This window comes from Eurypyga helias, unplaced genomic scaffold (assembly GCF_000690775.1).
Source record: "Eurypyga helias isolate BGI_N326 unplaced genomic scaffold, ASM69077v1 scaffold8893, whole genome shotgun sequence".
NCBI lineage: Eukaryota > Metazoa > Chordata > Aves > Eurypygiformes > Eurypygidae > Eurypyga > Eurypyga helias.
This window is the reverse complement of record NW_010243129.1, coordinates 61,153-88,919: the sequence shown is the minus strand read 5'-3', so window position 1 is coordinate 88,919 and position 27,767 is coordinate 61,153. Positions and strand designations below refer to the sequence as shown.

Sequence of the window (27,767 nt, the reverse complement as noted above, 5' to 3'; positions counted from 1 at the left end):
GAATACTCTGTATAGCAGTTTGAAGAGGTAGTAGCTTCTTTTCAGGCCCTTAAACTTTCAAGGGCTGGAATTGTAACAAGTGAGCAAGCACGAATTATACCCCATTAGTTAAGAGGCCTAAATGAATACATTTGATTTTCTGTGAAAGTACAATCTAAGTTTAATTTACCTCACCAGAGCATCAGAAAGATATCAGCATATGAGCCTTATGGAAGCTTAAGAAAATCTTCATCAATGGTTGTATGTTCAACAAGAGGACATTAAAACATCAAGTTATGATCTCCCTTATACTTCACAAAGTGCATAAATGCTGGTAATATTTTTCAAGTCCCTAGAAAGAACCCATGATGACATGTCCATGTTAATTGTCTTGAATTTGGGACAATTTGTACTAGTTATGAATCTACAGTAGGAGGTATGAGAAGAAAAGCATAGGATATTATATTTACAAATTGTGTAAGTTGACACGGGCTGCTGATATTTATCAAGACTTTTTCAGAAGGTCAGATTCATCATCATTAGTTTTGGGAGTAAGCCCGCAGAAGCTAGAGATCTCGCTTCTTTAGAATAGGACTGACATAAGAAACATTAGCTGCCTTGTACAAATAAAATCTACTCTACATACATTCATTCTTTTATTTATCACTAATGTACATTTAAAAAACTGCATATAGCAAAACCATACTTTTTTAGTATCAGGATAGGTGTAGCTTGGGCAGTGATTGGGATTTAATGAGTTTTGTCAGGGTAAGAAGGACAAATGGAATGGGTTTGTGTCTTGAGCTTTAAAGTTTGCTTGGTGTTCTTAAAATACATGTTATATTTTCAAGGATCATATATGTTAACTATCCTGTGCTTTTACTGTAATTGGTAGTGCAGACATTTGGTATAAAGCTAGCTTCTCAAGTTGAATGTACTGAAAACAATTCTGGAGAAGAACATAAATTCCTTGGCGTTAATAAACTTTTCTGGGTGTTTTAACCAAACTCTTAAGGTCTTGGTGTTTCTCTTTCTGCTTATGTCCTCCTTTCCAGCAAAATCTGTCTTCAAAGCTCCTGTATGTGTCCATTACTAATTGCTGACTTCTGTCTAACCAGTGGAAAGATGTAATACTTCTTTCTCAACCTTTCTTTAAGAAGAAAGGTAAGCTTCTTGCCAGCCATTCAGGATTCCCCATTGTTCTGGTGGCAGAACAAGAATAACCCCTTGAGCAAAATGTGTTTCAGGATGATCGGAATTTACAGCATTAGATAGCTGCCAAAAAAAGCAACTTCTAGGTGAGGCTATATTTGCCTAAATTGAAAAGTTTGCTAAGCTCATAATTGACTTATTTCTTCATATGTTTCTGTGCTTCCTGTGACTTCATTGTCATATGCGTGCTATTACCCATGGTGACAGTAATGAGTCTGAAGTATTTATAATTATAAAAAAATATTGACAGCTATTTTAACTGTAATTATTAGAGGAGGAAAATTCTGTAGCTTCAGGCAGGTAAAATGATGGGTTTATTTTTCTTCAGGCCCTTTCTCTGACCCCTGACTTGGGAGTTGTTAATAGCAGTATTTCATTGGGTTTAAATCTTAAACTTAAGTATTTTTGGTATTTTGCTTGTTTTGTAGTGTGTTATTAATACAGCTGCATGAGGTATGGTGGCATTACAAAAGTAGTCCAAGTCTGATTAAACCAGTAACTGCCCTTTCCAAAATAAATTCTCTCCCTTCTTGGTGTTCAAGTGAATTAGGCTAAGTGAATTCCACTTGTTCTGCTGGACTTAAGAGTATGATTTATTTCCATTACATCTCTAGTGTGACAGCAGTTAGTACTGTACTGAGGACAACTTGCTTCTCTCAGATGTGAACTTCTTGCTGGAACGCTAAATCAAGATCACACCTCCTCGTACAAACAAGACTCCCAGGAAATAAGAAAACTTGAGACAGCTTACACTCTGGCACAAATGGTGTAAAATGACCTAAATAAAACTAATGACATCAGCAAGCATGCTCTCACAGTCTAAGCAAAACTGTTGGATTGGAGTTTACTGTCAGAAATGTTGTGACGTTACTTCAGAGCATTAAGTAAACCACTTCCTGTTTAACATCTTGAATTTGCATGTTTGAAGGCTGTCCCTTAGAGACCATTTAAACCGCACCTGCAGACCATACAAGTATGCCAATACTTACTTGGGGAAGAACCAGCAGAAGCTTGCATTCAAACAGTATACGTGCACCAGTAGTTGTAGTTAGTATGCGAGTCTGCATGTCTTACAGCCTGCACTCATGTTTTGTACAATCTTTGTTCCCAAATTATAAAAAACTAACAGGCTTATATAAAACTAAAATGGAGATTGGCCAGTGTCTGTTCATAGCCAGGTATGGTTGGGTTTCTTTGTTTGTTTGTGAAGAATGCATGTATCTCCTATTGAGAAAATAATTTCTCAGTATTCTCTTAGAAGATCTTTATCTTCTTCCATTTTTGATCTATATATCCAGAAAAGCACTGTATTTTAACTCACCTTTGAAGAACTTTTCATTTACCTATTAATCATCAAATGGAAACTTAGTTTTTTGTGATGTGTTATCACACAGTTAATTAAAATACATCTGTTTCTGCATTCGAAGACCGTAAAAGTAACAAAAATAACTTAGAAGAAAATCCCAGAAAGTTTTTACCACACTTCACTTGTCTCAGAGCCAGTAACCCTGTTTGAAAATTTAAAACCATATTGAAAAGAAAAATACTGAAATAACAAACACCAAACACTTTGTATTGCAGAAGGCAATAACATTTTTAAAATAGCCCTGCAGAATAAATGCTCCTCCCAAACTTGTGCACTACACACTTCAAGTTCTTGAAGAGTGGTGGTTATTTTCTCTGATACCAGTCTTAGCTTTTATTTAATATTCTTGAGGTTTTCTCATTGTGAGTGTAAACTATGTATTATGTGTTCAATGTTTTGTTTTAACCCTGACATGTCTTCCTAATATACACACATGCAGAGTTTCTGATTTGGTACTTTTGTTTCAAGAAAAAAAAGCACCATTAGGTTAGCACTTTGTGTTTAGAATTGGGGGACTGCTTCCATTAGGTTTTCAGCTTTGAGAGGTTTGTTCCAACTCACAATGTATTCAGATAAAAGTAAGTGAAGTGAACGATTTGCATTGCTATGCACTAAGAGCCAGTGTATCGGACGGGACCATCCTTGGGAAAAAATAGCTCTGAGCTGTTGTCCATCCTCTGCACAGTTTCTGGGCTTGTGAATGAAGACACAGTGCTTGTGAGTGAAGACACAGAAGAGGTAGTGCTTGTTGGGTCAGAAAGCCACAATTTGGTGAAGACTACATATGCAATAGAAAGGTAGATTAGGAAGGGAACTGGGGGTTGAGGGCCTGGTTTCAGGAGGTGAAGCTATAGGAGATGGTGGGAGATACAGCTTGGGCTTGTCTTTTATTCAAGGTTGAACTTCTCAAGCAGGTAAAAAATAGTCATTTGTTTCTCCCTTGATATTCATCATTTAGGTAAAGACTTAGGAATATAGTGACCATTCTAAGTTGCTGATGTGCTACTTGCCAGCAGTGCTTACTAACACACAAGAAATTAAATTAGCAATGAAATACAGCAATAGCCATTCCAGGCTTTGCTCAAGCAGCATGACTGTACCCCAGCTAGCCAACTCCAAGGGAGATTCTAGCAGCTGGAAGTGACTAAGAGTATAATGATTCCCATGCCTATGTGCCTCCTAGGAAACAACGGAATTAGCACAGCTCCATGCATCCTGAAGTTCCCTGTAAATCAAGGGATTTAATAAAAAAAGAATAATTCTCTGGTTCCGTATGCTTTGCATTTTTATAGGTGCAAATCTGTGCAAACAGGACCATCAAACCTGTGCCATACATCCTAATGGCTGTGGGAAATGAGTCTGTTTTAATGATGTAATCAGAGTAAATTGCCCTGTATGTTTTTGTTTGCAAGAGGCAGGATAGATTGGTTTCAGAAACCAAATAGTCTTTGAGTCATTATTTGCAGGCATAGATTGCATCAACAAAATTTAACCATCTCCTGTAAAAGCAGGAAGTTTCATAGAAAGGAGAGGCTACAAGTAAAGTTGGCCAAAAACCAAAAATCGTATTGTGAAAAATTTCAAGGTTACGTTGCTTGTTTTCATTCTGTATTGCAGCTTGGGAACAAAGTCAGTCTCGAGTAGTCAAGAGCTCTGTCTCCCACAGTCAAGGTTGTGTTTGAGGCTGTGGTTTGAATGTTGTGTTTGTGAGTCCTAACTGCTATACCAGTAGCTATTTTGGGTAGTACCTTTTTCAAAATGCTCCTCTGTGTGTCTTTCTGACAAAATTTTAAAATTCTCTAGAATGATAATATATGCATTAAAATCTTGAGTTTGTATGCATCTGTGTGAGACTTCTGTTCTCAAGTTTTCTTGAATGAAGTGCAATATTCATATAAACGATGGAACTTTTCGGAGAGGTGAGGCTAAGAAAGACACATAGACTCAGAGAGGTGCCAGGAGTACCTCCTTGAAGCCTAGGATCTATGTCATTCCCTAGTTATGGAAATGCCAGACACTGCTTGGGAACTCCCATCTCCATGTGCCATTACACAGCAGACTTGATACGTTTGCTGTGTTGACAGAGGTCTCCCCCTTTGACTTGTTCAGCTGATATCCAGCACCAGTCCTCTTAAGTGTTGTCACTTACAGTTTGCACAATGTGCAAGAAAAGGAAGATTTTGGTTATTTTTCTGCATAGTTTGCAAAGGCACAAACTCATACAGTGATGTAAATTGCTGCATTACTTTGCATTTTAATGTCCTTTTAAATCATTTGTGCCCTTCATGTTTATAGGGCACTGTGTTCATATGGTAATGCAGATTAATTGGGAAACCCCAAAACTATCAGGGATGTATATACAGAGTTAGGAATGGGAGCCCACATCAGTCATCACTAGTGATGCTTTTCTTATTTATTTCATGTTACATATTACATTTATTATTTATGTCTTGTTTGTATCACTTACCTTGTCTATAAGCACATTATGATTTATCTTTTTAAGTATATTCCATTTTTCTTTTCAGGAACACTGTAACTCTTTTTTTTTTTTTTTAAGACGAGTAGAGAAAAAAGGTGTAGCATGTTTTTTGGTTTGGGTTTTTTTGTTGTTGTTTGCTTGTTTGTTTTTATGGAAAAGTGTTTTTACTCACTTGCCAGGTTTACAGAAGTATTTTTCCAGGGCTTAGGATTTAACAGTGCCAGTCATGTTTTGCATCTTTTTTTTTTTTTTTTTTGATGTGTCTTACATACTGAGTTTTAGTTTACTGTGGCTTGTCTTGCTGGTAAATAATATTTTCAAATCAGTGCGCCACTTAGCTCCTGTCTGAATAGTCAAACTGAAGTGGACAACCATTAATAGAGAAGTGAAATGAATTAAGAAATCTAGTATGTAATAGAAAAAGGAAGCGAGAAGAAAGGTTGTATGGTATTTTTGCTCAAGTAATCTTAGGAATTTTTTATAAAGCATAATAGATGTACAGTATTCAAGATGAAATCTCCTTTTCTGGGCAAGGATGAGTACTTCTTAAAACTGATTTTGAGGCCTACCTTGTAACCCTCTTGGGAAAGCTGTTGGTCACAAAGTGCATTTTTAAAGCATGGCATTGTGCACAAAGGGTAGAGAGAATTATTGCTTGTTTGGAAAAAGGGGTAAAAACACCGTAATTCCAGGATTAGGTTTTAGGATTGGCAGTTAAAGCATAGGCCCTCAGTTTTTCCTTGTAATCTGAGCAAGTAAGTGTCAGACACAATAATCATGGAAAAAAAAATCCCCTCTGTAACATTTGTACAATGCTTTTCATTCTATCTGCACACAGCCAAAGTGAATTGAGAAGGTGTGTGTTAGCTGGGACAGTTATTGGCTATCCCCTCTGTAGGAGTCAGGTTGCTTAGTTCCAGAAGACAGAAAGGTGAAAGCATACTCCATGAAAGCTGCAACTTTCCTCAGAAGTGATGCTACGTGTAAGCTACTGAAGGCCACATTATCTGTGGAGAGGGACAGCCTGGCTGATTGCTGCCCTAGAACAAGATTGGATGTAGAAGTTGAGGAAAAAAAGCTCTGTAAAGGCTAGGTAATTCTGGATCTTCTTGCCTTAACTAGTGTTTAGCAGTCTGGGGACCATGATCAGGGAGTATAAACTGCTAGTTCTATTTTGGCTTTCTCTTTTAAATGAGAAAATCCCTCCAAAATCAGCACAAACGTGTACCAGCAGTGAAGTTGATATAAATGCGAATTCTTGGCTGTACTTGAACAAATGCTGTTTGAAAACCTGTTTAACATCCCCTCTCAAACACCAGTGCATATTATTGTTATTGCATCTCTGATCATGATAAAATTGTTTTCATAACAGAGAGGCAGGATATGATTATAACAAATATGTTTTTGGACTTGCCTTGATCCTTCTTGTTGCTGAGTTAAGGCTTGCTTCACCTGTGATCACTGTAAATAGCTGCAGTTGTTGGAGCATGGTTGTATTTTGTGGAGGAGGCTGGAAAAGTGCAGTTTAACCTGCTACACTCACTTTTTATTATATGCATATGCCTGTGCAGTTCCCAGTACAAAATTTGGCCCCTGTTGAAAATACCTTTTGGCATACATCAGTTATAACCAAGCCAGTAGAAACTTGCCCTTAGCTTTGGCTGAACAGTAATTCAGTCTTGTCTGGACTCTGGTTTTGGTGAAGTGGCAGGAAAAATCTTAGTTCTTTTTTGAGCCAACTCATTAAAAAAAAAATGTTTCTTGCTTTAGCATACGATTTTTAACAGAAACTGAGAAGTTTATACTAAATCAGTTACGGTTTTAGAGTAGGATTGTAAGTAAACAATAAATATTTGGCAAATAAAAGCTTGTCCATAAATGTTACTGTTATAAGGGACTATGTACTCTGGAACTACAGCAGTGATGTATCCAGAATGTGTCTCAGGCATTAATAAATAAACCTTTTTCAAGTTTCTCTTTATTCCAGAATAAATCAACTTTTTGAACCAATGGTACCAAGCTTGTCAATTGCCAGTCTGTGACTTCTCATGGCAAAAATGGAGCCTTGAGATGGGAGGGTTATCAGCAAAAAGATTTGCATCCAGCAATACTGTATATCTCATGTTTTAAATCATTTCATCTGCCATGATCACACTGAAAACCCAAACTGGATTTTAACATCTTTTCTTTGGTCTTAGTAGTTTAGAAAAAAGAATCTGGGGACAATTATTTTTTGATGCATCTGGAAATACAGTATACAAAAACTACAGAAATATAGTTGTTCCAGTCATAGATGCTAAAACAAAACAAAACACAAAAGTTATGTAAGTGCACATTACAATAAGACATGAATGTTTTGTTACATGGTCAATGGCATTTAATTTTGGGAAATGTGAGAATTTGGGAGAGTACATTGCCTGTGCTGTGCTGATAGGATTATACGTTTTAAGAAATGAGTTTCAGAAATTACTGCAGGAAGTTAATTAGGCCAAACTCATTATTTGGTTTACTTTGGTTTACTGATTACGATGACCAGGAATTAATTTGACTTATTCCTTATCTGTATAGCTAGATACACACATCTCTCATTTCTTCCTGCCAATTATTTATTCTTATCAGAACTGCTCTGTTTCTTATGGTGGATGTCAACTTTATTGGTAACTTCAAAGTTCATGTCATCTCCTCCCTGCTTTGCCCCATGGTGGTCTTCAGGCACTGCTACACTGCACATCAGCAATTTTTATCTTTCCTTGTCCTTTGACACTTTTACTGAATCCATCACTTCATTCCTTTTCTTGCAGTGTCTTTCATCCCTGCTGTCTTTGGTAGCCAGCTTAAGATGGGAGTGATGTTTCTGTGCCAAGAACCATTACATTCCTTTTATTTTTAGTCCTTCAACAGCTTTTCATCCTGTGTCTTTGTGCTTTATCAATACTGTGTAGAAAGGGTTCTGTGGCAAGCTCTACAACCCTGTGCATGTCTGTACCTACCTGGAATCCTCACCTTCCTTCTCCTGTGCATATCGGTACTACTTGGAAGGAATCCTCACCCTCCTCCTCCTCTCCTGCGGTTTGTGGTAGTTTCTTTTCAGTGGCCTCCAGGTCTGCTCTTTCAGACTCCAGAACATAAAGTGCTGTTGCCGTCTTATAAATCCAAAGAAGTTTTATTGTGTCAGTACTGAAAGAGCTTGCTCTCTTCACATCCAAGTCAAACTTGCTCTGTTTTTATGACAAACAAACAAAAATCTTATGGATTTTGTCTTGTTCTATTCTCTCTCCTTAGTAACTCCTTTATTTATCCCTGACCACCTCTCCCACCCTTTAATCAAATTTCCCTCTGTTCCAGCACCTTCCCAGACTGCCTTTCAGCTTATTGTTTCTGTTATATCTCTAAGACTTTCTCTCCCTTTCATATATGTTTCTTTTCTCACATGGTCTGCATGGCAAAAATTGTCAACAGCAGTTTATATGAAGTAGAAATATAGATCTAAGCTTTGAAATTAATGAAATTGCCTCTAAGCTATATGTTATCAGTATAATGCTGCAATTGTGCTATACTAGGCTGTTCTGTCTTGTTAATACTGAAAATGGCATTTATGTTATTGATGCTAATAACTTGCAAGCTGTGATTAGTTCCTTGGATCATCAGTTACTCAAAGTGACCTGTTGAGGACTAAGCTGTTCATGTGATATGAGATCTCGTCTTTGAATCTGTAGCTGAAATCAGTTATATAGAGATAAAAAAGATATTTTAATACGCATTTTCCAAATACAGCTTTTCACTGTGAGAAGCTGCTCTCGTTACTTTAAAAAGAGAGATGATTTGCATTATTGCAGGTTGGAAAGAAATAATCTGAGACAGTACATGTAGCCAAAACTTTGGATGAAAACCCAACCTTTTTTCAAACTGTTATGGTATAATGATACGCACATTATACTGATGGACCAATTAAGAGATGTTGCCTTTCCAGTATGCAGTAATTAATTTATTTTGTGTCCAATATACTTTATAATTATATAACATGCCATGCTGAATATGCCACTAAGCAGTGTTGTTGAACAGCAGTACTACTGTGCCGTGCACTGAAGACTCTTATCATGTGGCTTCCTCATAGCTCTTGGCAGGTGAATTCTGTCTCATTTAGAGGCACACTGTTCTGCAACAGCCTTGCGCTGAACGTGCTGAAACGATATGCTAATGCTGACGTTCAGGCTGAGCTGACCAAATCCCTTGAAAAGGCTGTCTCTTCTTTTCACTGTCACCTGCCGAAGTTTCATAGCAAGAAGTAGTAACTTAAGCAATGACCTAGAAAACAAAGATGTGAAAAGGGTATAAAGAACTTCACCGATAGACCTGTTAGTAGGCACAATTTTTGCAGTTGTTAGTACAGAATGATGTGTCTTCAATCTGTGACACACGTAATGTTGGATAAATTTGAACTCTCTTCTGAAAAAAAGAGGCTTCTGCCTCTTCTGGGAAACTATTTATTCCAGAAAATGCAGAGGGGGAATATTTATAGAAGGTGAGAAAATATTTTGGGTTCCATGCTAGTGAATAATGACTAATTCAGTCAAGTGTAAATGACTTAAAAGGAAAATGTCTATGAAGAGAGAACCTACCTGGCAAATTTTTTCTGTTAGGCAGTAAATCAGCAAGGGACATGCCAAAGATAAACTTTGACTTCAAAATTGTTCTAAGTCAGGATCTTAAAAAATTGGCCTTGAGAATGGAGTTTTTTCAATCTGTACATATAGTTCTAGACTGTTGATATAGAAAAATGCTGCAAGTATTCCCTCAAAGGGCTGCCTTTGTTCTGTTTTACTTCTGTTTGGATACGTTGTCATCACTCAATCTGGTGAAGTAATTTTTGAAATCTTGGTTTAAAATTAGGTATTTCACAATTCCCACCTATCATCATAAATCATGAATGTTCGGTTTTATATTTCATTGCAGCGGAAAACAGATGTGCCACTTCAAATGCAGTAACATGCACAAAGTGTCTTGCTTTGGGTCCAGAGTGTGGATGGTGTGCTCAAGAGGTATGGCATTTTGCTTATTTGCATTTGACTTTATATTTTAGCTGCTTCTGATCTTTATAAAGATGTAAGACTTTTAAACTGTGAAAATTATAGTGAGAAATAGCAATAAAATCTTTAAATAACCCCTGGAGACGGAACCTGAGAAATCATGTGAAATATATCTTGTTTCCAAAGGAGAAAATAGAGTCTTTTATTTGGAAAATTGCAGTAATTTTAAATAAGTGAGAACTTTTTAATGCATTCCATCTGCTTTGTAGGCAGCTTTGGCAGACATAGTAGCTTTGAGAGTTCAACAGTTTTTGGCTTCAAAAGCAAAATCACTTATCAGTAATTTATATTAAGTCCTCATTATATATCAAAACAAGTCTATACATATATGTCTATTGCATTTAGCAAAAGGTTTTACTGACAGTGTATTTAACTTTGACTTCACCATATCTTATGACTGTCACAAATAGAAAAAAAAGATACTTATTTTGACACTTAAACCTATCGATTCTGAAACTAATCACAGAAGATAGGTCTTAGGTAGCAAGAATTACTCTGAAATTTTTATTGCTTTGCAAACTGTAAGAAAAAGGGAATTTCTAGTTTTGCTTGACAGAAAAAAGAAAAACAGTTGATTGCATGATTTCAAGTAAGGCTGGACCATTTTAAGCACTTCAGAGGAGCAAGGTTTTTAAAAATATCACTGGCAATTACGAACTCATACGCTCTTGAAGGTCACATGGAGATTATCTGTAGTAGCTTTCATTTGCAGAGAAGGTAGATAAATTTCTAAGGTGTACCTGGAAGAGATAAGGAGTGTAAGGCACTGGCGTAACTATTCAAGATATTGTGTCTTGGAATGATTAACTTAGGCTGAAACAGGCATAAGGAGAAGAAATGCAATAGAGGCATTGAGAGCTTGTTTTCCAAGAGGAACCATAGGACATGTGTAGGTGGCACAATGGATTATAAAGTGGAGTGGTTCATTATTGTGGGCTGATGTCCTGTTTTACGAACAGCACAGTTTTATCCTGCTACGTTTGTATTTGTCCCAGAACAGCACTTGTTAGCTTTCCAGCGCTATGGAGCTGCAGTAGGTCTCATTCTAACAGGGTGCTTAGGTTTAACTAGGTTTCACTTCTGTTCTGCTTCTCTTGCTTCACTTCTCATACCAATCCTGAGATCTGTTCATAGAAGCCAGAGGTTTGTCAAACCCTCTTAGCTACCTTGGATAGTCAGTCCACCTACAAACAGTCCATGGTTGTGGAATGACAAAACCCATGTTAATGCAAATAGAAATCTTCGAGAATAAAGTTACAGGAGGATTTGCCAGTTTAGCATGCCTGCTTCATCTAAACAATGTTTTTAATTAGAAAATCAGCCCTGAGTAACACTTGAAATGCTTTGACTTTATACCCATACACAGTGAACTTCAGAAAATGCTATGTATCTGTCAGTCATTAGTGATAACAATGAGAGTATCTAAGCTCTTTACACATTTGAAAATCTACCTTTTTGAAATGTATATACATCAAAAAGGGTATACAAATAGCACTAACCTAAAAAAAGTAATCTCTGTTGTCTACGTTAAAGAAGGTTATGGAAAAAATATATCAGAGTTAGACTACAAAATGAGTTGGAACTTGTAAAACAAGATACATGACTGTCGAGTCGCATTCTTCAGGGGCTTTCTCTGGTCTTTTCAGGGCCTGGATGACTATTCTCTAATACACAGTTGGCTGTATGCACTTTTTGATTGTTTATTTTCCCCATCTGCCTCTGAAATATCAGAGATTGTCCATTGTTTGGTCTCCAGCTGTGACGGGGATGGATCAATGCTTTGAAAGGGTACAAAGGATCTTGTCTTTTTTTCCTTGCATGATCAGGATCATGTTAATCATCAGATTTGTGGTCAGGAAGGAATTTTGCATTGGGTAATGTTGGCACAATTTTGGCAACTTTGCCCTTTCACTGTAACAAAGAATATGCTGCTTCTGAGATCATTCTGCTACTAATCACTTTTTTGTTGTTACAGGGGCTTCTTTATGTTGGTGGCATCTTAATCTGTCCAGTCCTGTAGTACATAGCTACTTCTTTTTAGGGATCAAAATGATACAGTCTAGCATGTCTTTGGATGTGCTGTAGGATATGGGGTAAAACTTAAACATCTGTGATAGACATGTTCAGGTTAGATAAATCCAAGGCTGACTTCTGCTGCTACTGTTAAGTGTTAGCCTGAGTAACATTATTAGTGGATTCCTCTGAAAACTAGCCTGTTTTGATGTTGTGTGAATGACACTTTCTTGCTCTAACTCGTAGCATAGCACAGAACTTTTTTAGTGACATAGTGACAGTACATAGTTTCCTTTTTCTCCAAAGTCAGCTTGTTCTGATTGTGAAAGATCCTCTTTCTCATACATAAGTTTTGTCCTTTGTAGAAAAAAGTCATTGTGGCAATTAGGTTTAACTTCTAATTTAAATATTTTGTAATTTCCCTTATTAAAAACATATGGCTTCCATGAACTCATTCAACAATTTATGCAATTATAGTAGCATATTTGATTGTTTCAAAGACTATTATTTCGTTTTTCTCTTTCCTTTGAAGATAGTACAGTTGGTTTTTTCAGCTCAGATTGTTTTGTACTTTTTGTCTCTATAAAACAGGATTTCATGGCCGACGCAACACAGAAGGGACGCTGTGACACTGTTTTCAACCTAATGAAAAGAGGCTGCCAATCAGATTTTGTAGAAAATCCCACAGTTCATGTCACAATACCCAGTGACCATGAAACCAATACACAAGTGACACCAGGAAAAGTTTCAGTCCAACTGCGTCCAGGTTGGGTTGTCTCTAACACATTGATATTGTAGTCAATTTAAGCTAAGTACGATAATACTAAGTGCAAATATTTTGTGAAGAAGCAGATGGAATAATTATTTTGAAGAATGATGCTATTATATTGTAGGACTGTGCTGGTGTTGCTGTCATATGAAAGTATGGTTTTCAGCAAGAAGTGTTGCAGTCAAACACAGCTGAAGGTCAGAATAATGCAAGTAATAAGAGAAAAAGGGATTTTAGGTAGTCTTTTCTGTTTTCTGTTGTGGTTTCTTGATTCTTTTTCTTTAGCCACTTACACAAATAGTTTGCTCTTACATGCTTATAAACTGTATGCTTTACTGAAAGTAAATTGAGTTGGAATTACTAAATTCATCATTTGATAAGCTTCTTGATTATGTGGTTACTTTTAAGAGCATTGACTAGACAACTGTGAAGACAGCAAAGCCAATATATAAGAAAGGACTGGATTCCTCAAGGAGATTTAGGTATTCACTGCCTAACATTTCATTTATAAAATGTGACACACCCATCCCTAATACAATGTACAAGTCCCTTTATGGGTCTGAAATTTTCTAGTACATCTCTATTTGCCCTCAGGTGAACTTGAGTTAAATCAATGTATGTTGTCTGTCCTAAAATAGCCATAGCCAATAGCAGAAGTGGAAGGTGATATAAAGGGGTGCAGAGTATGTTTCATATAGTAAAATTTAATTTCTTTTTTTTTTTTAATGATACTTGAAGAAAGAGATATGTCATTTAAGGCAGATCAATCTTTGGTAGAAAACATTAGGCAAATAGGAAAAGTCTGAATTACCATAGTAGCTTGCTGATCCTCGCTGTAAAAAGACAATTTTCTGTCAGTTACCAGGGAAAAAGTAAGGATCTGCATGAATGTAAAGCACAAAGGAATTCTGGTTTTCCATCTTCATAATAATAAAACTAAGAAAGTAACATCAGAACTTAGTTCTTTTCCTAACTCTCCTTCCAAAGAAGTGACTGATACTCTGCTTTGTACTAAGGAATGGTCTCAGGAACTGAGCTAGTTCTAGAAGTGTCTTTAATCACATTTATTTCAAAAGGCATACTGGATTCATTGAAAACACTTAGCTTTCTAGAATTTGGTTTAATGAACCTTTTTGCCAGTATATAGAGAAATTAAGTTTGGGGTTCCATATATTTGCTGAATCTCTTGCATCAGGAAGGCAGAAGACTGAAATTCTGATGGCTCCAGAAGAATAACTTGATATATAGACATCCTGCCTGTATTTTATTCCCCTGGGAAATATACAGATATACAGCTATAGTTGTGCCTCAGGACAGAAATTTGATACAGTATAATCATGCTGACAAAGATGTTTTTGTTTTGATACTGGGTTTTTTGTCACTGTTTACATATACCCAACTGTCAGGATTTATGTGGGAAAAAGTAAAAGCTGCACTCAGCATCTCACTATATGCAAACTGGAGACCTGCAAGGGTCATTTACAAAAAGCAATTTGATTTACCTTGGCAAAGAGGAAAGGCATAAGTTACAGAACACTGAAATTCTGCTTTTTTCGTGCAAGACCTGATACAGACAAAACCCTAAATTTGCAGGTGGATTATGTTCAAAGACCATTGGGAGAAAGTGCTTTGCGTATTTAACTTCTCTAGGTCAGATTTTTTTTCATGTACTTTGAGTATGCTATCAAACAATGTCATATGCACTAGTAAATGTCATGAACAGAGAAGTCACATTTCAGGTACTTAGCGAATCTGTTTCTGAATGTGTTTAGACAGCTTTTGTTGGAAAGCTGTGTAATGTCTTCGTCCTGTCCTTTTCTGTATCTTCATTGCATTATACTGAATTGAATTCTGTGTTCATCGTGCAAAGATCCTACTCCCTCTTTTCTTCTGTGAGATATCTGGGGGAACAATTTGAAGGCTCGCATTGCTGTACCTCTGTTGTCCATACTCTAGTCACTTCACTCTTTCTGCTGGCATTACAGACTATTAGGCAAGCAAAAATGTGGAGACTACTTTTAGTTGCTTCAAGGCATTAATATTTTTATTACATACAAGATCATGATGTGGTTCTGCAGGAGAGGCAGACATTTGTATCCTGAAATAAAAAAAGGGTCCTGTTTTGTATAAACTAAAAGATAGATTTTTTTAATATTGAAACCTGTTTTTTAAAAAAAATATATTGATACTACTGATTTTTTTTCATTGAATCTCTGGAAATAGATTGGTATAAACTTGAAGCATAACTTATGTGAGTTTTTCAGGCTATGCTGTCTTTATGGTACACATATAGTTTTAGACTCATATGGCAAACTCTTTGCAGGATACATACTTAGAAGAGTCAACCTTGAAGTGACTGACCACAATTTGTATGCAGATCTGTGTCCTTTGTGAATCCTAACTGCTTTTTGGTATAATGCCAAAGGGATTGCATAACCAGGAATTTAAAAGAAAATGGGGAGAAGTCAGATTTTTACAATAAATTTCACAGTGCTCCTGTGAGGGGAAAAAAAAAGGCAAGATGTTCTACAAAGACACCCTTTGTGGCTTATTTTTGAATGATGCTTCAAAGTTTCATTTACTCTTGGGAGATTTTCTTGTTTGTTTGTTTTTCTGTTTGCTGACACAAACAACTTTTTGCTGAAGTTGTTGCAAAAATAAGTGTATTTTTAAGAGTGTCCATTCAAAATAGTAATTAAACTTATTTCTTTCCTTTGAATCAGGAAGTGAAGCCAACTTTATGTTAAAAGTTCATCCTCTAGAGAAATACCCTGTGGATCTTTATTATTTAGTTGATGTCTCAGCCTCTATGCACAACAATATAGAAAAACTAAATTCCGTTGGATTTGCGTTATCTAAAAAGATGGAGAATATTTCTCTTGATTTTCGGCTTGGATTTGGATCCTATGTGGATAAAACTGTGTCACCTTATATTAGCATTCATCCAGGTAGAATCCATAACCAATGCAGGTATGTAGTCTTTGTGTATTTACTGTAACACCAAGAAATTATTTAAATACACAAATATGCATTATTCGTATTTCTTTTTAAAGCTCTTCAGAATCTGTCTTTGTTTTATTATACCTTGGTCATCTGGCAAAGTTGCTAAGAATATACTGAAAATAATTATAGAAGGATTACTTCTGAAATATCTGAGTGATTTCAGGAAAACTATTTCTGTATCAGAAAAAATGTCCATTATTTTCTTTAGCAAAACAAAGCAAACATGCTGCTTTGATATATTTGAGTGTTTTGCGTTTAATTTTATAGTCAACTGTTGTGTTCTTAATTATTTTGGTTATATGTTGCCTAGATTCATCACAAAGTTTTGTACTTTTTGACCTAGGATTTTTCTGGTGGTGTATTCATTAACTCTTTTCATAAACCCCTACTTTTGTCAATGTGAGACAGTTTCTTTCAGCTCATTTAATGAACAAAAGCAATCCTCTGATCTCATTCCACAGTTGTAGTATGGACAAACTCTATTTTTAAATAGGAAAGGTGACTTAGCTTGGATTTCTTTATTCATGCTATGTCTCTTATATCTTGCATTCAACACTTTCTAAAGTGAAGGTTTACTTCCCAAACCTTCTAGAAAACAAGATTATTCATAATCAATTCAAGTCTGTATAAACTGTAGTACCTGGAAAAGTGAATATTAACTATTCATACCTTGTTGCTCATATCGTTTCTGGGAAGACATGATCCAAAGTTCTGTGAAGCCCATAAGTAGCTTTTGATTTCAGTGATTTGTGAATTGGGCACTAGTAGTGGAATTCTTTAGATAGTTATACTTCAGACATGTAAGTTTATCCCCTAGACTTTCTACGTAGTCAGTGGAGATCAGTTAGTACTGCTAGGACGTGATTCATTTTGCCTAAAAGTAGACATCTGCAAAGGTATTTATCCTTACAGTTCCAGTGTCTCTTCTTTGATGGTAAATTGGGTCGGGCATGGGCAGGTTATAGTCCAGATGCCTACACTGTATGCAACAGAAAGTAAGTGAGATGAAGCCTGCTCAGCATCTCTGAATCACATGAGCACCTCAGCTTGTGCCATAAATCCAACTGCCCTAAATGGGTCACAGAGCAATGACTGGTACAAGTGCTATGACAAGCACTTTCTCCCCTTATAAAGTACCATTTGCAACTAAGATGATACAGTAAATTGAGTTCTGTACAGAAACACTGCATATGTACTGTTACTACATGAACTAAATTATATCGTACGCATTTCCATAACGTACAAAAAACCCTGTTCATAGTAAATTCAGAGTAATTGCCACTGAACTTTCTCTCACTTAAATTTATTTTTCTATCTTTAAGTATTTTGCTGTCGATATATGCATCTTCATTAGTAGGATTTTATGGGTTGATAGGGAATATTTGCATCTCCTTCAAATGGAAAATATGGAATGTGTTGGACCTCTGTTTTGTTTTTGTACAGTGATTATAACTTAGATTGTATGCCTCCTCACGGTTATATTCATGTGCTATCCCTGACTGACAATATAGCAGAATTCAGAAATGCAGTGAATAAACAAAAGATTTCTGGGAATATTGATACACCTGAAGGGGGTTTTGATGCGATGCTGCAAGCAGCTGTGTGCCAGGTAAGGACCTCATCAACAAAAGACTAAATAGTAGTTCAGACACAGATAAATACATATATATATATGTTGGTAAAACAGTGCTCAGTGTTCCTGAAATCAAAATACCCATTCTAGGACTGATAATAGCAAGATTTCTTCTTCCTTTTCCATTATTTCCTCTTTAGGTATACATTTCTGTTTCCCATTGAAATTGATAGAAGACATCATAAGGAAGTATTCTTCAGTACTGGACAATGATGTTCTGTAATCAGCATAACCAACATAGGATGGGCAGTGAAAGTCACTGCTTCTTGCTTGAACAGGCACATGTATTAATTTCAACCAATTACAAAATTTATTTCAAAATTTTTAGAGCCCTACTTGTGTTCCTAAGTGAAGATATACCGTCTGACAGTTCTGCTTAAGAATGTATTTCAAAACTGAACGATCAGTTACGTATCTGCTTATGTAGATAAGGAAAACAAATGCACTTCAGTGTAATCTTATCTTTTAAATTATTTAAAAACAATACAAATCAGCTAAAAATTAACTTTTGCATATTGATAGAATTTCATCACCATCTCTCCCATGCAGAAAAAGGTGGAAAAGATCTGCATAAGTAGTTCCCAAGCTATAAACATATTAAACAATAAGAATTTGTTTGCTCTTAAAGGCTCTTTTGCACGTTCTTTTTCTTCTATGCATAGTAGCACAATAGAAATTTTGAAAGTTGGCTGATTCATGGGTTTGATATTGCTCTATAAGATGCTCTTTCTGGTGCTCTTAGAGAAAGTAATTTAACTCCTGTCCATGTCACAGACTTGGTGTGTTTTTCGTCTCTTGGAAAGATGTCAGGACATTCCTTTTATCTTGTCCATCTTCACATTCTCTTTTGGAGCACTAGAATGAATCAAGGCCAGAAAGGAATCCAAACTGTGTTACAAATTAATACTTTGGCCACCATTTTATTTTCACATTTTGATGAGCTGTAAAACAGGTAAATAAAAGCCACTCTTCACAGACACTGTGATCACAACTGTTATAAAAACCTATTCTGAAGCTTTGGAAAAATTCCTTAAAATCATTGTTTCTCATTGGACACATTCCACACTTATGACATGTGAGGTCTAGAATAATATATGCTTCCAAAAACAATAGAATGGAAACATTCATGAGCATGAAGAGGCTTTCCTGCTAGCTGAATTGTGAACCAAAATGGATGAGAACAATGTGCAATTCATAACTACCATCACAAACTATAATTTATATGAATGTGCACTCATTTTGGCTACAGTAGAACTTTATAACTTGCTCCCTCTTGCTTTAACCAATACATCCCTGTAGCATGCACTAGCAGGTTAGGACGTGAAGCTTCTTTAAAGTTTTGATTGCTGTGACATATGTAGGTAGGAGTCTTGAGGTGACAAAGTGAAATGATGGAGTCTTAGGAGCAAGAAGTTTCTACAATGCAGAAGGAGAATTTGAGATTATTTAAGATATAACTTGTTTATAAGTAAAACTTAAAATACATCTTCTTTAGGAGAATGCTGTCTAGGATTGTCTGAAGGAGGCTGATGTCTTAGATGTAAGCTGGAAAAGACACCACGTGCCTCTGTACTTACTATCCCTACTGTTATGAGATACTTAATCCACACTGAGAATCAGGGAATGAGCCTGTGAAGGGAGCTAAAACCTTCTTTGCAAAGCAAAGAAAGGAAAAGTCGAGAATAAGTCATGAAACCTGGCTAAATACATGAACTGCATTGCAGATACACACTTCATGTGAGATGAAAGGTACCTGACGTAGTTAAGAAAAACAGTAGAAATGATACAGTGTTGTAGGGAGTAGGAGCAAGGAAGGAGGAAAAAGGAGGAAAAATGGAATTAGTAAAGAATAAGATGGAATAATTAGGAGGGGAAATAATGAAAAATACTATATGATTCATGTGTGCCTCTGAAGTTTGATTTAAAGCAGCCATTTATTCCTGGCAGAAAATACAAACTGGCATCTAACCCACTTTAGATATGTTTGCCCTGCTACCTCCTTCACTAATTCCTAAAACACATTAAATTCATGCTTGCAGATGCCACTTTGCTATTAATCCCTGAAGGTGGTGGATAGATGTAGTATTTTGCTGCATAATAAAGAATTCTTCAATTTGCAGGTGCATGAAGATGATCAAACTTCAGTTTATTGATTGGCCAAAGTCCTTTCTGGAAAGCTGTGTAGGAAAGTGAAATCATAGAATTATGAAAATACAAAGTAAATAAATGTGAAAGAAAAATGGAAGAGGACACCAATTACCAACACGAATGAATGCATATTTATTGGTTTTAATGCTTTTTGGATCCCAGAGAATTTTACAAATGCTATGCATTTGCATTCATATGTAACAGGCACACACAATGTGGCAGCTGTTACCCAAACCCACTATATAATGCATTAGTCGCATATATTTTATAGAGATCTTTCTTTGAAAAGCAAAAAGTGGTAAGAGAATCTCTGACTCACAGTGGTAGTTTTCAGATGTAGGATATGCTGTGTATTTTCACACAAAATGCTTTAAATAACCTAGTTTAAACTCAGTGTTGCTAAGCATGAAATATCTGAAAGTAGACTCACATTCATTTTTCGTTGTTATCTATTATTTTAGAAAATAGGTAGTTACTCCTTTCTTATGCTTAATTTTGTTTTCTTTTTAGAGCCATATTGGATGGCGTAAAGAAGCAAAGCGACTGCTTCTTGTGATGACAGATCAAACGTCCCATCTGGCCCTCGACAGTAAATTAGCAGGAATCGTAATTCCCCACGATGGAAACTGTCATTTGAAAGATAATGTGTACATCAAAGCTACGAGTATGGTAAGGTATATATCATAAATTCTGCCTTAAGGGAAGCAGCGTAAAACTCTGTAAAGGAGGTTTTTTAGATTGCTGCCAAAGCATTGCTTTTATTTCAGTTATTAGAATAGTGTTTTCCCAGGTAGGCAAGTTGCGAAATGAAGAATCAGTCACCTGGAAATATTGACATTCTTTTTGTCTGGGATAAAGTATTTTGGAGTCTGGGACAACAGTACACAGCAGAGAAGGATATGTTACTGGTTTTGGTGTGGTTTTTTACTAGCATCTGTTGAAAATCCCCCACATTTTGTATAAAATACAAGTAGAAAGTGTCTGATGTGACATTTTGCACAAGTAGAAGCTGGTAATATGTAAGAATTGCACAATCCTGCTAATAAGGCAAAGATCTTGGCCATGGTTTATGGTTGTAAGATGCATAATTGCAATGTTTGAAAAGGCTTAGTGAGATTAAAACAGAAGACATACAACATCAATGAGCTAAATCAACCTCGATGGATTAGAAAATATTCTTGTGCCACAAAGCTTTACTGGGGTCATGTAGCACTAAATACATTTGAATCTCACAGGATAAAGCTAATTTTAGTTAATACATACCTGTGCAAAAAATTGCATCAAATCTGCTGTAGCAAAATAACAATACTTTGTTTTTAACTTTCAAGGTAATTTCTTCAAGAATGTATAAAATAGTCATGAGTGATTGAAGAAATCTTTTTCTAAGACTTGTAGTATCGAAGTGCTTTGGCTATTTCCTTAAATGAATGTGAATCATTTACTTTAAAAATCATGAATCATTACTTAATTGCCATGTAATCACCAGAAAAGAGAAATATGAGCTGTGGTATCATTAGAGCACATTACAGTTTGATTCTCCATGCTAGCTGCACTTGAAGTATATAGCCTGTGTTCAGCCCAAGCCAGCAATGTGCTAGTGAAGTCAGTGAGGACTACGTGTACGTTAGGCTAGACCTGAATTTAATGCAAACAACTGGTGTTTACAAGGATGGTGGGGCAGCAGGAAGCAGCCGCTGCACGGTGTGTGATCATGAAATACGGCAGGTTTCTGGGAATTGGGTGTTCAGGACCTTGCTGAGTGGAGGAGGGAGCTGAGCGTGCGCTAACAGGAAGGTTGTTTGGGTTTTCAATTATCTGATGTTCTTGCATTCATATACTCTCTTTATCACCTCTTGGATATTCCCTCATGGAGGTCAGGATTATTTCATTCTGTCTAGCCAGTCTGTTCAGTTTCAGTATGTCTACAGTGTGCTGGGATAAAAACAACCCTTTCTTTTTTCCTGCTTAGAGCAAATAATCACAAAACTTTCCTTTCCCAAAGCAGGTCATACTTACAGGTTATAGTGTCCCTCTCTATTTTTTTTCTTTTTTTCCCAAATTTCAGTGCTATAAATGAGAAGAATTTTGCTCTGCTTATTAACAGTGGCTGAAGGTACGAATCTTATTCTGGTGTTCAGTTTTCCTTTGGTAATAACAATATTGTCTGTTTCAGGAATTTTTTTTTTTTTCTGTCCAGCTTGGAAATTAACTTCCGTTTCAGCTGGAAAACCTCACCAATATAAAATACAGACAAAATCAATTAATCTCTTTCTAAAGAATTATGACAGATTGATGGATGACTGAAGAAAGTGTTTTCTGGATTCTGGTCTGAAAGATCATAATTTTACTGTCCCATATAGAATAAGAAATTTCCATGATTATTGCTATTGATGCCTTTTGTGAAATGAGGTAATCTTTTTAGCCACCCAAGTGAAATGGCCTTGAAAGATGCTTACATCTGTAGTGGCACATTTTGGTCCATGTGTTTTCTGGCTGCTAGCCCATATCTTTTTCAACCGCAGCCTAATTCTTGCATTCCCACGTGTAATAGTGGGCAGGCACTTAGTAATAGAAAGGGGTAGAAAGGAAGTCTTTCTCAGCATTAGATATTTTTTGGAGTATATTTGACATGATAACACAATAGTGTCTTTAAGGGTGAGTGTAGTGGTTTCCTGCTTTTTTTCCTTCAGTATTGCGTAGCTTATGATTGGTTTAGTCATAGAGATGCATAAAGAAACTTCAAATGAACAAGTAAAATCCGGATTTTAAAAGAAGACTGTTTGATATTTAAATGAAATGTCATGAAAGTCTGTCAGCTTTTTAAGAAATACATCCTATGAAACATATTTTTGCCTTTTTTTTTCCCCTATCAATAAAATTTTGTTGTGGCATGCTGAATTAAAGACCATCTGTAGTCACATTGTTTTCCTACTTTGATTCTTACCTTCTGGTAGTGTTGAGAAATTGCATTTTGGCATATTTTTATTTCCTCCCTGTGTCACTTAAGACAACTTTGCTGTGTTTATTTGTATAAGCTTAACCTTTACATCAGAAGTGTTTCCAGTTAGTCACTTCTCTGCTTGTTTCTTTCTAACTTTTGCTCAACAGTCATGCAGAGGTCAGCAAAAAAGCATAAGACAGGAAAGAAATCTAGTCCATTTTAATTAGATCTGTGCTTGGTTAACTCCCTTTCATACTTTACATCTGTATTACTTATCTTCTCAGTTTCACACGGGAGGTTAAAATAATAAAATGAATGATGTAATTGGAACAAGAAAGATTATGAAAACCGAAAGTACATTCGCCTGAGCAGTAGTGGGAAGAGATAAGATAAAAACACGTAACTACAGCAAGGTTTTTACAGTAAGAAAAGTGAGGCTTCATGAGTGACCAACAATTCCTTATGTCATGTCTTTACATGCTTAAAATGAAAAAGATAGTGTGGTTCTGTTGATGCTTTTTATGTTTAAAGTCTCTTCTAATAAAAGCAAATTTTTTTCCTTCTAAGTTGAAGTGAGACTTTAATGTACTACTAACCTAGCTGGTCAGTCTAGTGGGACGACATGGACGAGAAGGTGTCAGTTTAGCTTTCCTTGTGAGCAGAGTAGGTAGTTTGGCGATCCAGTCCCTGTAACTCTTGAATGTCTATGCTCATTGTCTGTGGACCTCAATAAACTCCATCTGAGTAAGTTCTTGTTTCATGAGGGCTTGGAAACCTATTTCTTATATCAGTGATCCCAGACTTTTGCCATTAGTTACAGAAATGTTGAAGGGCTGCTTAGCTGAAATTTGGACATGTCCACTGTCAAGTGTCGAGCAGCAGACTGACTTATTTGACCGTCTCATGATCCCTCAATACTGCCCCTGCCTTTCACACATGAACAGTGCAGTAGGCATTTGCAGAACGTCTAGCTTGACTTGCCCATGCCCTTTCTGGGACCACTTGGTGTGTCTGTGATCTGCCAGACAGTTGCATGTGTCCTGTAGGGCTCTGCAGCACAATGGAAGCCCCACCACTGTGGTCATGGAGAAGGCAGGAGGCTGTATTACTGTGTAATACAGGCTCTTGAGAATGGCAACAAGGCCACTGCTGCTGCAGTTCACCTGCAGCTGTGCTGGGTGGTAGGACTGCATGCTCACTGGACCCTTGGCTATGGCACACCCTCCAGCTGCAGCTCTAAGAAGGCCCATTTATTGCTCTTTTTCTGAACTTTCATCACTTATCTTAAAGAATATAATCTTACCATGGGGTAATAAAGTCAAGAGGGGTGTGGACCCTGGCTAAGATCAAACTGCAGCAAGAAACTCCTTTGTTCTTTCTATATGAGGCTCTTAGAGTGGTGCAGTATGATGGAAAATGGATTTTGGCCCTTGCATAACTTTGTCTCAGCTGTCTTGGCATTCAGATTACTGTTAGGAGAGCAGTTGTCTTGCAGGCTGCCTACAGTAACAAGTGGCACTCTGAGGAGAAATGAATTGTGCAGTGTGTTTGTTCAAGAGAGGGACAATATGAGGCAGATGGTGAAAAGTATCAGGAAGAGGAATACAGCAGAAGTATATGGCAGAAAGCAGATGAAGGACCTCACTTGTGCAAAGCATTTGACACCATCCCGCACAACATCCTTGTCTCTAAATTGGCGGGGCATGAATTTGATAGATGAACCTCTCAGTGGGTAAAAAATTGGCTTGATGGTCACACTCAGAGTTGTAGTCAACGGCTTGATGCCTCAGTGGAGACCAGTGACAAGCAACGTTCCTCAGGTGTTGGGACCAGTGCTGTTTATCATCTTTGTCAATGACATGGACGATGGGATTGAGTGCACCCTCAGCAAGTTTGCTGATGACACCAAGGTGTGTGGTGCGGTCGACATGCTGGAGGGAAGGGATGCCATCCAGAGGGACCTGGACAGGCTGGAGAGGTGGGACCATGCCAATCTCATGGAGTTCAACAAGGCCAAGTGCAAGGTCCTGCACATGGGTTGAGGCAATCTCAAGCGCAAGTACAGGCTGGGGGGAAAATGGATTGAGAGCAGCCCGGAGGAGAAGGACCTGGGGGGGTTGGTGGGGGAAAAGCTGGACCTGAGCTGACAGTGTGCACTGGCAACCCAGAAAGCCAACCATATCCTGGGCTATATCCAGAGAAACATGGGCAGTAGGTCAAGGGAGGTGATTCTCCCCCTCTACTCTCCTCTCATGAGACCCCACCTGCAGTACTGCGTCCAGGTCTGGGACTCCCACTGTAAGAAGAACATGGACCTGTTCAAGGGAGTCCAGAGGAGGCCACGAAGATGATCAGAGGGCTGGAGCACCTCTCCTATAATGAAAGGCTGAGAGAGTTGGGCTTGTTCTGCCTGAATATGAGAAGGCTCTGGGGAAACCTTATTGCATCTTTCCAATACCTGAAGGGAGCCTACAAGAAAGCTGGGGGGGACTTTTTACAAGGGTCTGTAGTGATAGGACTAAGGGGGAACGGGTTTAAATTGAAAGCAGGGAGATTTAGATTAGATATCAGGAAAAAATTCTTCACAGAGACAGTGGTGAGGCACTGGCACAGGTTGCCCAGAGAAGCTGTGGATGTCCCATCCCTGGAAGTGTTCAATGTATTAGGCTTGGAGCATCCTGGTCTAGTGGAAGGTGTCCCTGCCCATGGCAGGGGGGTTGGAACTAGATGGTCTTTAAGGTCCCCTTCCAACCCAAATGATTCTATGAGAAGTGGAGGTGTCCAGATGAAATCTCTGTAAGCAGAAACACAGGCAAAGGCCACAGTCACTTCTCTATGTTTAGCCATGAATTATAGATGTTGAATTCACTTCTTAAGAACTATTCACGGATGTATGTGTCATGGTTTAACCAAGCATCACACAATCACTCACTCACACCCTCCACGTACCCAGTGGATGGGGTACAGAATTGGAAAGGCAAAAGTAAGAAAGCTCGTAGGTTGAGACAAGAACAGTTTAATGATTTAAGTAAAATATAAAAATAACTGTAATGAGGGGAGAAAAAAAAAGAGAGAATGAAACAAAATCCAGGTAAAACAAGTGACACAACCACTCACCACTCACTGATCAGTGCCCAGCCAGCCCCTGAGAAGCGATCACTGCCCCCTGGCCAACTCCCTCTAGTTCATATACTGAGAATGTTGTCTTATGGTATAGATTGTCCCTTTGTCCAGTTTGGGTCAACTGTCCCGACTACGCTCCCTCCCAGCTCAGGGAGCCATTTGAAACCATTCTTCCAAGTCGCTTTATGGGCAGGGCTTACAATCAGGCTGTAATTTGGAATGTGCATTCTCCAAAAACCCACAACACCGAAGAAAGCTTGTGTTTCCTTTTTGCTAGTTGTTGGGGTCATAGCTGTGATTTTGTTGATCACATCTGTTGGGATCTGATGATGTCCATCTTGCCATTTTATTCCTAAGAACTGGATCTCCTGTGGAGGCCCCTTGACCGTACTTTGTTTTATGGCAGAACTGGCTTCCAGAAGGATTTAGACTATCTTCTTCCCTTTCTCAAAAATTTCATCTGCTCTGTTGCCCTATACAATGATGTCCTCAATATATTGCAGGTGTTCTGGAGCTGCACCCTGTTCCAGTGGTATCTGAATCAGTCTATGGCAATTATTAGGGCTGTGCTTCCAGCTCTGAGGCAGTCAGGTCCAGGTGTACTGGACGCCCCTCCAAGTGAAAGCAAACTGTGGCCTGTACTCTGCTGCCAAAGGAATGGAGAAGAACTCATCAGCAATATCAGTTGTGGCGTACCACTTGGTTGCCTTTGACTCCATTTCGTATTGGGAGTTCTAACATGTCCGGCACAGCAGCACTCAGTCAGGAATTTCTTCATTAATATCAGGAGTAAGATCAACCCTTCTACGCTGTCTGGGAAAATTCCCTCTGAAAACTGGATCAGCAATTTTCCTGGAAGAACTCCCTTCAGTGATTATTTTTCCTTGCAACTCACATAGCTGTGCCTCTAGGGTCAAGGTAGATTTCCATCCCAATTCCTCATGTCCTTTCCATGGTCACATGCCCTGTGGTGTGTACCCTCTATTTCTTCTCTCTTGAGCAGAACAACACTTACTCCTAATACCTGAGGTATTGGTCCATACAGATTGGGAGCACGATGTATCCTATTCAAGTTGCTAGGCTTTCTGGGACAGATTCTCCACAGCTGAGTCAAGGGAGGAAGGGAGATTTTCTTCATATTCCTAGAGTTGGCCAGCCAATTCATCCACCGTTAGTTCCTCTCCGTGTTTCCAGGTCATTACTGCCAGTGTGTTGGCATACTATGATGGTAGTCTCTGTACAAACTTCCATCACACAGGTTGTGTGCTCTGGACTTCACCTGGATTATTGGATAACTGGTCATTGTCCAGGTCACCATAAATCATGTCCAGAAGGGTTAATTCCCTCAGATACTGGGTATCTCTCTCCATGATGGTCCATTTGGCCGGGCAATGTATAACATCTTCTTCAAAGGGATGCCTTTCCTTCACACGTGACAGGACTCACCTCCAGAGGCTGAGGGCCTGTGCCTCTTTTCCAATCACTTTGTTAATGTCCCTTTCTCCCAAACAGTAAGGGATCACAGCTCTTTGGCTTTCTTACCCTCTAATTCCTGGCAAAGGTTTTTTCCCTGGTTCAGCTGCAGTCACTGAAGTAGCTGCAGTGCCTGTCATGTTGGTTTCCCTCTCTTCTCCCTGAGGGTGCTGCATTATATTGAGCAGTGTTTGGTAGATAATAGCCAGGACCCAGCCTAGTGCAACAAGTTGCGCGTCTTTGGAATAACCATGGCTTTTTTTTTTCAAGCATTCTACCACTTCATCAGGAACTTGTAGTTTTTCAGGAGTGAAGTTCTGGACTATTGGAGGTGTGAAGTTCTCAAAGTGCCTGGCCATATTCTCCCCTATGACCATCCAGCCTCAGGGCAGATCTCTGCATGACTTTTTAAAATAGTTGTTTAACTCTGAACAAGACCTGAAACATTCAAGAGACATAACAATAGGAGCATGCTGGCTTGAACATCCCAAGGATATTCAGAATTCTCAATAGCCCGTGTAACAAGCCTGAATGAAAAAGG

General features: G+C 37.9%; 1 protein-coding gene across 1 annotated transcript in view; it reads left to right on the top strand.

Moving 5' to 3' along the window:
• The first annotated feature begins 9,997 nt into the window (after window positions 1-9,997).
• The window catches only part of ITGB8 (integrin, beta 8), a 30,087-nt gene continuing 12,317 nt past the window's right edge, over window positions 9,998-27,767 (top strand). Inside the window, exons 1-5 of the mRNA XM_010149297.1 lie at window positions 9,998-10,075; window positions 12,728-12,902; window positions 15,629-15,875; window positions 17,352-17,517; window positions 20,200-20,358. Of these exons, the coding sequence (XP_010147599.1) occupies window positions 12,734-12,902; window positions 15,629-15,875; window positions 17,352-17,517; window positions 20,200-20,358 (741 nt within the window). The 5' untranslated portion in view covers window positions 9,998-10,075; window positions 12,728-12,733. The remainder of the gene's footprint in view (window positions 10,076-12,727; window positions 12,903-15,628; window positions 15,876-17,351; window positions 17,518-20,199; window positions 20,359-27,767) is intronic.